Here is an 11,952-nt window from a genome sequence, read left to right as displayed (position 1 = left end):
ATGCCAAGAACCAACTAACATAGTTTTAACTGCAGCACCTTTAATCTACTACTAGTTCACTGCCTCCATACATGCCCGCCTTATCAAACGTGCTGTGTCAGGCAGAATTTTGGGTTGTTTTCATGGCTTCCACAACAAACTTGTTAACTTTGTCGCCACCCTGCTGTGTAATCCACAAAATATACTGGCAAACTTTTACCATTTACGGATATTATTTCAGCGCTTCTTGCGCATCTGTTTACATTCCCCTCACCCGCCATATCCTAAACTTATAAGAACGCTACTACACTTGATCTTATACAAAAGGTTCTTAGAAGTGCTGTTTGGGGAGTAGCCTAGAGACAGGGCCTTGGATTGGCGAAAGCTCGCCTGGCAGCGGAGCGCCAGCTCCATGCCAAGAACCAACTAATATAGTTTTAACTGCAGCACCTTTAATCTACTACTAGTTCACTGCCTCCATACATGGTCCCCTTATCAAACGTGCTGTGTCAGGCAGAATTTTGGGTTGTTTTCATGGCTTCCACAACAAACTTGTTAACTTTGTCGCCACCCTGCTGTGTAATCCTCAAAATATACTGGCAAACTTTTATCATGTACCGATATTATTTGAGCCCTTCTTGCTCACCTCCTTTGGTTCCTCTCTGCTACCCATTGGTTTGAAGCATGAGTCCATTTAGGGTATGTCGCCATGCCACTCTCTTGCCTTCCGCTGCTGCCGCTGCCTCTGCATGCCGTCCCCTATAGTGTCAGGGTCAATTATTGGATGTTTTAGATGCATTCTAGCTTCATTCGGTCACTCTGTCATGGCCATGCTGTTGCCCATAATTTTGGCATAATGGTGCATTTAAGCAGCCTCAGAGGCATCCATGCATGCTGCCCCTGCTGTTTCCTGTCCATTTCCGTGGTGTTTCCATCCTTTTCTGAGGTTCCCAGGTGTTTGGCCAAGCTTCCCTGTGCAGAGCCTTGGTCCCCTTGAAAAATGCTCGAGTCTCCCATTGACTTCAATGGGGCTCGTTACTCGAAACGAGCACTCGAGCATCGGGAAAAGTTCGTCTCGAATAACGAGTACCCGAGCATTTTAGTGCTCGCTCATCTCTACATCTATGTCAAATTGTGCGATAATGGACCCATTTACATTTTTGTGCATGATGCCTAAGGGGGAAACCTGTCTTACATGGATTACTGACTAAGAGGGGACCCTACATATTCTTTGCATGCTAAATGTGTACCCTGTCTGGGCTACATTCTGTAGAGGGGCCTCCACCAGGTTTTGCGCCCAGGGGCCCCCACCAATCTTAGTCAGGCCCTGGGTATTACATAGACCTGTGCCTTCTACATACAGTAGTGATATTACATAGACCTAGAGCATGCTCTATCTTTTCTCTGTGTACGTCGTGAAAGGTGCCTGTCACCACATTTTTCACAGGTAGTGATCGTTTCCCATAATGCACTAGTACTTAACTCTCACCTTCTTTTAGCTAAAAATTGTTGCCCTCAGATTCCCATATATTCAACTTTATGATTTTACCTGGTATCCAAAGAAGGCTATAATGAGTTGAGATGGGCTGAATCTAGCAGCTCCCCCCCCCCCATTGTTTCTCTGAATGCTGCAGTAATGTCATGTGACCAGAGTGACATCATTGCAGGTCCTTTAGACTTGTTACACTAAAAAACCATACACCAAGCATATATTTCATGAAATCACAGCATATCATATCTCATGAAATCTCAGGAGTCTGCATGAAGAGGAGTAGAAGTCCATGGAGGCTGCTGTGAGTTTTTATGTTGTCAGATATGTGCATGGGGTACAGTTTGCTCATGTTAAGAGGCTAAAGGACCTGTGATTAAGTTACCCTTGTCACGTGACTTTGGTCTACACCCCTTGACTCGCTCTATAGATCCCAAGATAACAGGCAAGTTTATAACTCTGTTCTTTTGGGGATCTGAGGGAAACAATTTTTAGCTAAAAGAAGGGTGTCAGATAGTTACTTGGGCTCTATATGAATCAGCTATTGTCTGGATTTGTGAAAAATGTGGTGACAGGCTCCTTTAAAGTATTTTAAGGCCTGTTCAGAAAGGGGTTAAGGATAGATTTGAGGGGCATTAGAAGTTTATCTGGCAGACCCAGACAAGAATGTTGCAGTAGTCCAAGATGATGTGTAATGCTCGTTTTTATTCCAATTTTTCAGTTTACGTTTTTTTAATACTTTTCATAAAGATGGGACTTCATGATCCGACCCCTTTGGTGATTCCCTAGGATTAAATCCACCCAAGATTTGATACCTGCAGTATTTGTACCAAGATTTGTGCTCAATCTTACAAAGAACAGAAATATTTCATTCTAAATTTCTCAGACAAAATATTTTATCCTAGTTTTTTTTCGGAGGAAAACTAATTATAACGAATTACTAATTATATATCTAATTAAACTTTAGTCAAACAATGAAGACACAAATGTTTTCTCTACATATAGACAAATATTATCATACACCATGACTTCATTGTCTTATGGAAGCAGAATGGGTCCTAAGTGCCATTCCTGGAGGGGATGAGAATCTCGTCCTCGGGCTTAGACTATGGGAGGTGCAATGGCATTTGTTCTAGGAGTGATCTAATCCTTCCTGTGATACGATCAGTTGTTTAACTTTTCACAAAGTATTTATAGGATTCCTGTGTCCATTGGAAAGGACAAGCTGAGAATTCACCTTGTGAGGAACCCAACAGTCTACTAAGGTAGGACTACAGACAGGGCCAGCAAGGGGCATACCTGGGTAAGTGCCAGGGCTCAGAGCTGCTGGGGGGGGGGGGCACATAAAGCTGTACATAAGGATCACATGGGGGAGATGGGGTGAGGGTAACTGTATCTAATCAATCCATAGGGTGTGCCGGGGGCTGTATATAAAATAACCACAAGGGGCCTATATATAATATAACCATGAGGGGGATGTATATAATATAACCATGAGGGGCTGTATATAATATAACCATGAGGGGGATGTATATAATATAACCATGAGGGGGATGTATATAATATAACCATGAGTGGGCTGTATATAATATAACCGTAAGAGAACAGTATATGAAATAATCATGAATGAACTGTATATAAAATAAGCATGAGGGGGCTGTATATAATATAACCATGAGGGGGCTGTATATATAATAACCATTGGGGGCTATATATAATATAACCATGAGGGGGCTGTATATAAAGTAACCATTGGGGGCTGTATATGATATAACCATGAGGGGGCTGTATATAATATAACCATGAGGGGGCTGTATATAAAATAACCATGAGGGGCTGTATATAAAATAGCCATGAGGGGCTGTATATAATATACCCATGAGGGGGCTGTATATAAAATAACCATGAGGGGCTGTATATGATATACCCATGAGGGGGCTGTATATAATATACCCATGAGGGGGCTGTATATAAAATAGCCATGAGGGGCTGTATATAATATACCCATGAGGGGGCTGTATATAAAATAACCATGAGGGGCTGTATATGATATACACATGAGGGGGCTGTATATAATATACCCATGAGGGGCTGTATATAAAATAGCCATGAGGGGCTGTATATAATATACCCATGAGGGGGCTGTATATAAAATAACCATGAGGGGCTGTATATGATATAACCATGAGGGGGCTGTATATAATATACCCATGAGGGGGCTGTATATAAAATAACCATGAGGGCTGTATATAATATAGCCATGAGGTTCTGTATATAAAATAACCATGAGGGGGCTGTATATAAAATACCCATGAGGGGGCTGTATATAAATTAACCATGAGGGGGCTGTATATAATATACCCATGAGGGGGGCTGTATATAAAATAACCATGAGGGGGATATATATAAAATAACCATGAGGGGGGCTGTATATAAAATAACCATTGGGGGCTGTATATAATATAACCATGAGGGGGGCTGTATATAAAATAACCATTGGGGGCTGTATATAATATAACCATGAGGGGGCTGTATATAATATAACCATGAGGGGGCTGTATATAAAATAACCATGAGGGGCTGTATATAAAATAACCACGAGGGGGCTGTATATAAAATAACCATGAGGGGGGCTGTATATAAAATAACCATGAGGGGGGCTGTATATAAAATAACCATGAGGGGCTGTATATAAAATAACCATGAGGGGCTGTATATATAATAACCATGAGGGGGCTGTATATAATATAACACATGAGGGGGCTGTATATAATATAACCATGAGGGGGCTGTATATAATATAACCATGAGGGGCTGTATATAAAATAACCATGAGGGGGCTGTATATAAAATAACCATGAGGGGCTGTATATAAAATAACCATGAGGGGGCTGTATATAAAATAGCCATGAGGGGGCTGTATATGATATAACCATGAGGGGGCTGTATATAAAATAACCACGAGGGGGCTGTATATAAAATAACCATGAGGGAGGCTGTATATAAAATAACCATGAGGGGGCTGTATATAAAATAGCCATGAGGGGGCTGTATATGATATAACCATGAGGGGGCTGTATATAAAATAACCACGAGGGGGCTGTATATAATATAACCATGAGGGGGGCTTTATATTAGATAACCATGAGGGGCTGTATATAAAATAACCATGAGGGGGCTTTATATAAAATAACCGTGAGGGGGCAGTATATAATAAAACTATGAGGGGCTGTATATAAAATAACCATGAGGGGGCTGTATATAATGTAACCATGAGGGGGCTGTATATAATATAACCATGAGGGGGCTGTATATAATATAACCATGAGGGGGGCTGTATATACAATAACCATGAGGGGCTGTATATAATATAACCATGAGGGGGCTGTATATAATATAACCATGAGGGGGCTGTATATAAAATAACCATGAGGGGCTGTATATAAAATAACCATGAGGGGCTGTATATAATAGAACCATGAGGGGGCTGTATATAATATAACCATGAGGGGGCTGTATATAAAATAACCATGAGGGGCTGTATATAAAATAACCATGAGGGGCTGTATATAATAGAACCATGAGGGAGCTGTATATAATATAACTATGAGGGGGCTGTGTATAAAATAACCATGAGGGGCTGTATATAATAGAACCATGAGGGGGCTGTATATAATATAACCATGAGGGGGCTGTGTATAAAATAACCGTGAGGGGCTGTATATAATATAACCATAAGGGGGATGTATATAAAATAACCATGAGAGGGCTGTATATAATAGAACCATGAGAGGGCTGTATATAATAGAACCATGAGGGGGCTGTATATAATATAACCATGAGGGGGCTGTATATAATATAACCATGAGGGGGCTGTATATAATATAACCATGAGGGGGCTGTATATAATATAACCATGAGGGGCTGTATATAATATAACAATGAGGGGGCTGTATATAATATAACAATGAGGGGGCTGTAAATAAAATAACCAAGAGAGGGCTGTATATAAAAAACTATGAGGGGCTGTATATAATATAACCATGAGGGGGCTGTATATAAAATAACCATGAGGGGCTGTATAAAATATAACTATGAGGGCGTTGTATATAAAATAACCATGAGGGGCTGTATGTAATATAACCATGAGGGGCATTTATAAATCCCTCCCATTGTGTCGCATGCCCTATGTTAAAGGTGCAACCAAAAAAGTGGTGCACTCTGTTGGAGCAGTGCAGTGGGCGCAAGATTCATGAAGAATGTGCGCCAGAAATCCTGAATCTGGCGCCTTCTGTTCTATACACAGGGGAACTGAATATAGTGCAATTTGCAGCCGTTAGTAAATATGCCCCTTTAAGTATCATTTTATGAAAAGTTTTCAGATCATGGCCCAAATTTATAAAAATTGGCTGCATGAGTTATCTGGGGCACTTTGCACATAATGGCCAACAGTTCTTAAGATTTTGCGCCAGTTTTCTGTCTGACTTTCCACTAGAAAGAACATGTATATTTGAAGTGTCTGCGCCAGTTTTGTGTCGCGGCTGCTCTGTGTCCGACCGGACAGAAAAAGGGTGCAGCAAAAGCGGCTGTTACCGCTTAGTCGAACCGTGTGCCACAATTCTACAGCCTGAACACGGACGCACTAAAAAAAAAACAAATGGATGCATTCTGCCGGACCATTGCAGGGGGCACCGGATTCATGAAAAACGGGTGACACAATTTACGGATCTGGCGCCCGCTGCAGGCAAACTGCACGTAGTGCTTTCACATTTATTTATGAAGCATTTGTCCCAGTTTTATGTAGCAGCTGCACCGTATGCACCACAACCACAACACAGAACTGTGCACATAAAGGGGCGTTTTGGTGCGGATTTGCCATGGTATCCACATTTATGTTGGAAGTCCTGACATAATTCTGACTCACGCCTGTTAAGTGCACTGGAAAAAAACTGCTGCACTCAGTTTAAATTTGTTGGTGCAGGGTATCCCAGATTATTGAAGATGGTGCGCTGGTTTTTATTGATCTGGCACTCTCTGTGGCAATCTGGATCAATGGGGGGGATTTACTCATTCTGGCGCAAGCACGACTGTCGGCATCAGAGATTAGTCTCCGGAAAGCACAGCCCGATGTATTCAAGTGGCGACATCAATGAGATGTGCACCAAAATCTCACATGGACTGCGCCTTAATTTTGCTCTCTCACCAATTTTTTCCTGGTCTATTGTGTTCCAAAAATTGTGCCTAAAATGCCAAAAAAATACACATAAATGTGAAGGATAATGTGGAAAAGTTAGGCCATGCCCACTTGTGCCAAAAAAAGACGGCGGAGTCTGGAAAGTCGGAAACATCTGTTCTTTCTGGTGCAAACTCATTATAAATGATCCGCAACAATCCTGTGCCCAAAAAAACGAAAGTCCCCAACATTTTTTAGGCACAAGTACATGTCTCCCAATGTCTAATTAAATATGGAACGTAAATAAAAGAAGACACAAATGTTCTTCTGTTTATGGAGAGATTATATAGATAAATATTCGGATGTTCTCCTTGTGTTCTGTCCTGTCATTGTCTCATTGTGATGGAACTTTCCTGGACGTTATTCCTGGTGGTGGAGGACAATCTCTTCCCCAGGACAATGTGATGTGTATTGTGTACTATGACCTGTGTTATGGAGGAGATTGTATCCATCACTTGTCACTTGCTTTATCTTTGCAGAGATCAGTTATATGATCCCATCGCTCACCATGAAGAACCTGGTGCTCATGACTTGTGTCATCTCCGCTCTTGTTGCTTCAGGTAAGTTATGGTGTTAGGGGTGCAAAGAAATTGTGGGGTCCTATATCAAAAGTCAGGTTTGGCCCCCATCACCAAAAAATACATATATTGTCACAATAGAGAGAAAGGTGCAGACCCACAACTGTGTCACCTACCTAACAAGCCTCACAAATCCAACTGGTCAGGAACTGGTCAACAATCCCTACAGGATCATAGAGTCCTGTTGAATGTCCTCTGCCAGGGAGAGGGGCTGATACTGAGACATGTAATCTGAGTGCCCAAGAGAGGCGTCGATAGGCAGAGGGACTGAACTATGGGGTCAATCTACTCCCAGAAAGAGTGTATGAGTGGACAAATCCACCAAATGTGCAGGAAGGTGCCTCCAGTAAACATCCAGTATGTTACCATTATATTTATTCAGAATAGTAGGAGTTCTGTAATGCTCTGGGTCTGTTGCAACTTACTTAGGTAATTGCAGGCAGCAATCGGTGAAGCCGGAGGTTGCACAGTAAGGGTGTATACGCATATATGCCCCCATAGTTTCCAATGGCACCCCGGCGGCGGTATGGTGACACACATGTGTGGCACCGTTCCGTACCGTACACTCGGGAAAAGATAGAGAATGCTCTTTCTTTTCCCGACTGTGCGGCCATGCGCCGTTGTTTCCTACGGACGAGGGAGGCATCACCTCCTCCTCCTCTCCAGCACACAGCGGTATGCCCGCCCGGTGGGCACACTGCCATGTGAATGCACCCTAAAAGTAAATCGCAGAAAGCAGGAGACAAGTTAGATTATTATAGAAATATAGTATCACCATGATCATACCAAACCAAAGAATAAAGTAGAAGTATGATTTGGAGCGCACAGCGAAAGTTGTAAAAACTGAGCCCACAAGAAAGTGACGCAAATGGGGTTTTTTGTCTATTTTACCACATTTGGAATGTTTTCCAGCTTCACAGTACACGGCAGGGAATAAAAAAGGTAGAAAGCAAGAAATGATCGAAAAATGTGACAACGCGAAGAGGTTAAATGTCTTATAATCATGGGGGGAGTATCAGAAATTGCGTATTCAAGTTCCTTCATTTCAAAGGGTTTGGTAAGGTGTTTGACTTGCACGGGAGGGATAGAAGGTAGATTTCGAGAGTCAAGGAAGAAAATAATTAGTTTCCTCCTAACAGTGTTTCACTCACCAGATTCTTCCGGCTGAAAAATTTGAAGGTCTGAGATGATTTTTAAGAGAACCAGTATGTTCCTCATTTCACCCCTCACCGATCTCCCATATGATATCTCTGGATTCTCTGCTTTATTTTCCAGTTGTTTCGGTTAAATGCTTGGCTTGCTGTTCCGAAAACTCCACAACATGTAAAAACGTGACTGAAATCGAATGCCTTGGAGACTATTGTATGACCTGTTCTCAATGGTTCTTTAACGGTGAGGACGCGTTCTATGTGACACATATTACACCACCTCACTTGTGTGTCATGTGATGACTTCTTGCTCCTTTTTGTAGGCAACAAGGAATATAATGGAATATTAAAAGGTTGTCCCGATGCTGAAATGTGTGAAAATGAAGGTCGGACTGGAGGAGAAAATTTAAAATTTAGATTTTATACATCTTGCTGCAAGGGGGACTACTGCAACAGGGATCAATACAGACGTAAGTTTCACAATAGTATTTAATGTAGGAGAAAAAGATTATGACTAAAACCTATGACGAAATGTAATTTAGGGAAATCAGGGTGTCAAATTTTTGGAAACAAAGTTTTCCTAAAATGGCGGCTAACATGAGGCTGAAGGTGGAAATGAAAAGCCTGAAAACACTACAGGAGGTGCAATAGGAGGTGCTGAGAGCCAATCAGCTGCTACCCGACCCCTGTGATGCCATGGCCACAATAAACCCTAAGACCAAGCCATCTCGATCATTTCCTGTCTGATTCCCTAGTCCAGGGAAAGCTGGACCGGGCAGGGAGAGTGCAGGCTGTGGTGATAGTAGAAGGCTCACAGGTCTATACACCTCGCTGCCCTTTTCTCGTACATGATATATCCTGTGCCCTGGTGCATTATTGTTATCTGACACATTATTTTTTTTTGCATGGCTTTAAAAAAGAAAAAATTACTCTCCTCTTCTGGTGCTTCCGGTTTCCGCCGCCGGTGTCGGAGTTAGTATGTCCCAGCACTGTATCAGGCAATGGACAGGAATTGGGTGGGGTACACCCCACTTTCATGTTCCTCCACATCCACTTGGGTGACGTATTCAGGGCTTGTATGACAAATATTCCCCATTATGTACCAAATACATTATTTATATGACTTTATATATTGTTACTGCTGGTTTGCTAGTTGCCCTGATTTCGGGCTGTCTTAGACCATCAGAAACCTGACTTCTGGTGTCATCTGACCTGCCAGTGGTGTCCTCAGACCTGTCATTGGGGTCCGCGGACCTGCCAATGGGGTCCTCGGTCCTGCCAGTGGTGTCTTTGTAACAGTCAGAGGGGTCCTTGGACCCGTCAGTGGTGTCCTCAAACCTGCCAGTGGTGTCCTTGGACCTGCCAGTGGTGTCCTCGGACATGCCAGTGGTGTCCTCGGATATGCCAGTGGTGTCCTTGGACCTGCCAGTGGTGTCCTTGGACCATCTAGTGGTGTCCTCGGACCTGCCAGTGATGTCCTTGGACCTGCCAGTGATGTCCTTGGACCTGCCAGTGGTGTCCTTGGACCTGCCAGTGATGTTCTTGGACCTGCCAGTAGTGTCCTCGGACCTGTCCCCAACATTTGTCTTCTACACCAGGACTTCTCCAGGAGCTAGAGGCCTCGTTTACTCTGTGAAGCAAAGTCCAGACAGGGTGAAAGCAGACAAAGATTCTTAGTAAATGCTCTTGTGATTGACCCAAGGCCAGACCGGTTGGGTGGCACAGTAGGTCCACAACCTACTCTTCGTGCACGATTAAGTCATAAAATATTGATTTCAAATAACGATTTGTACATTTCTACAGTTCCTGTAGATGATCGAACACCGAATGGTGTCCAATGTGACACCTGCTACAGTCTTAACTCCACTGAGGAATGTGTGAGCACCAAAAAGATAAACTGCACCGGAAATGAGAATCAATGTTTTACCTACATAGGGACGATGAAGAATCCCGGTGAGTACATTTACAGTCAATGTGGATATTTTGGCACCAACTTGTTCTACTCTTGCTTTTATCTATAAGATTCTGTTCATGTTTAATTGTCTGGAAAGTTTAGGCTTCTATGATACTGTATGACCTGTGTTGTCTTTGTATCGACAGATGGCTCTGTGGTGAATTATTCCCTCAAAGGTTGTGCAAACAATTATACTTGTCGTTACAATGTCGATAGGCACATCGGGGTCACTTTCCTTTATGGAAAAGGCATGAACTGCTATACACCGCATAATCCTCCCGTCCCCCCCAAGTATACAAACGGATCATAGGCATCAACGGATTTTTGGCTTTGCAGTTGCTCCAAGTCATCACATGAATACATTGCACTATTAGGCAAAGTCATGCTGGGAGTTGTAGTGTCCTGGCAGCCATAAATTTCTGTCAATCTGAAAATTAATCAACTCCTTGAGGAACCTAAAACAACAAGCTGATTCTGATCAATAAAGATTATATCTAAAATGTGATTATCTGATCGCTTCAATAAATAACAAGCAAGCAATGTGTGGTCTGTGTAATACTTTATAGTAAGGTGATAATATCTGGACTGGATCGCTGAGAGCACTGCATGGAATCTGTTATAAGCATGGGCGTCACTACAGCCGGGCCCGCAGTGTAAAGGGGCCCGGAATCCAAATTGAAACACCAAAGAATGCAGGATGTGCACCATAAAACACATATTATGCTGCGCATTGTACATCATAATAAATAATAATACAGTATAAAGCAGTGCACATCTTCCATAGTACACACCATGATTTGGCAACTCAGATAAGAAATGTAAGGGGAGGAGAAGGGGACAGAAGAACAACAGGACTAGGAATCTCTTGTCTCTTATTCCTGATGTCGACTGTGATCAGCAGCTACTGGGACAGATCTTGTATAAATGTATATATCAGTGCATAAATTTGTGTGCATGAGTGTATACATATGTGAATGTGTGTAAGAGTATATAAATATGTATATTTTCTGAGATGCTATGGGGGGCCCATTCACAACTCTTCTAGTTACACCCCGGTTTATTTTACTCAAAAAAAATACAGAATTATCTTTTAGGGTTAATTAAGAGTTTATTGAAAAATGTATGAAATGTTCACCATGTCACCGCGCCCCTTTCTGCTCCCCAGCACCACCGCTGTGTCTTATTTTCCAGCAATAGTCCCGGCAGATGAAAATTGGCGCTGGCCGGCTGCCTTTTCTGTTAAATTTTCAGCCCCTTCCCGTGTCTGCTGCTGGATCTTTGTGCTTCTGTGCCTCAGAGAAAGCTGTGTTTCATGCCTTATGCGCCAATCTTGATTTCCATTGTGACCTCGGTTCTGTTCCTGACCTCGCTTCTCCGCTGCCTGCCATGACCTCCTGCTTTGCTTTTGATTGTCGACCTTCTGCCTGTCCCCGACCACAGTCCTGCCTGATTACTCTGTACCTCATCTTGGATGCCACTGCGGAAAAAGTCGAGCCTGTGGAGCGACCTGGTGGTACAACGCCACAGCAAGTTCAACCCGCTTTGTGGCAGGCTCTGGTGAAAACCGGGTG

The 11,952-nt window shown here is 42.8% G+C and overlaps 1 protein-coding gene across 1 annotated transcript; it reads left to right on the top strand.

Moving 5' to 3' along the window:
- Positions 1-2,655: 2,655 nt before the first annotated feature.
- Positions 2,656-10,912, top strand: LOC140065523 (phospholipase A2 inhibitor NAI-like). Its single transcript, XM_072113119.1, has 6 exons — positions 2,656-2,733; positions 7,181-7,261; positions 8,555-8,671; positions 8,751-8,897; positions 10,231-10,380; positions 10,528-10,912. The coding sequence occupies exons 2-6, from the start codon at positions 7,192-7,194 to the stop codon at positions 10,689-10,691; spliced, it is 648 nt and encodes a 215-aa protein (XP_071969220.1). The 5' UTR covers positions 2,656-2,733; positions 7,181-7,191; the 3' UTR covers positions 10,692-10,912.
- The last annotated feature ends 1,040 nt before the right edge of the window (positions 10,913-11,952 follow it).

The sequence above is a fragment of the Engystomops pustulosus genome, chromosome 6 (assembly GCF_040894005.1).
Source record: "Engystomops pustulosus chromosome 6, aEngPut4.maternal, whole genome shotgun sequence".
Lineage (NCBI taxonomy): Eukaryota > Metazoa > Chordata > Amphibia > Anura > Leptodactylidae > Engystomops > Engystomops pustulosus.
Note: the sequence above shows the minus strand (reverse complement) of the source record. Positions and strands in the feature narration are given on the sequence as shown.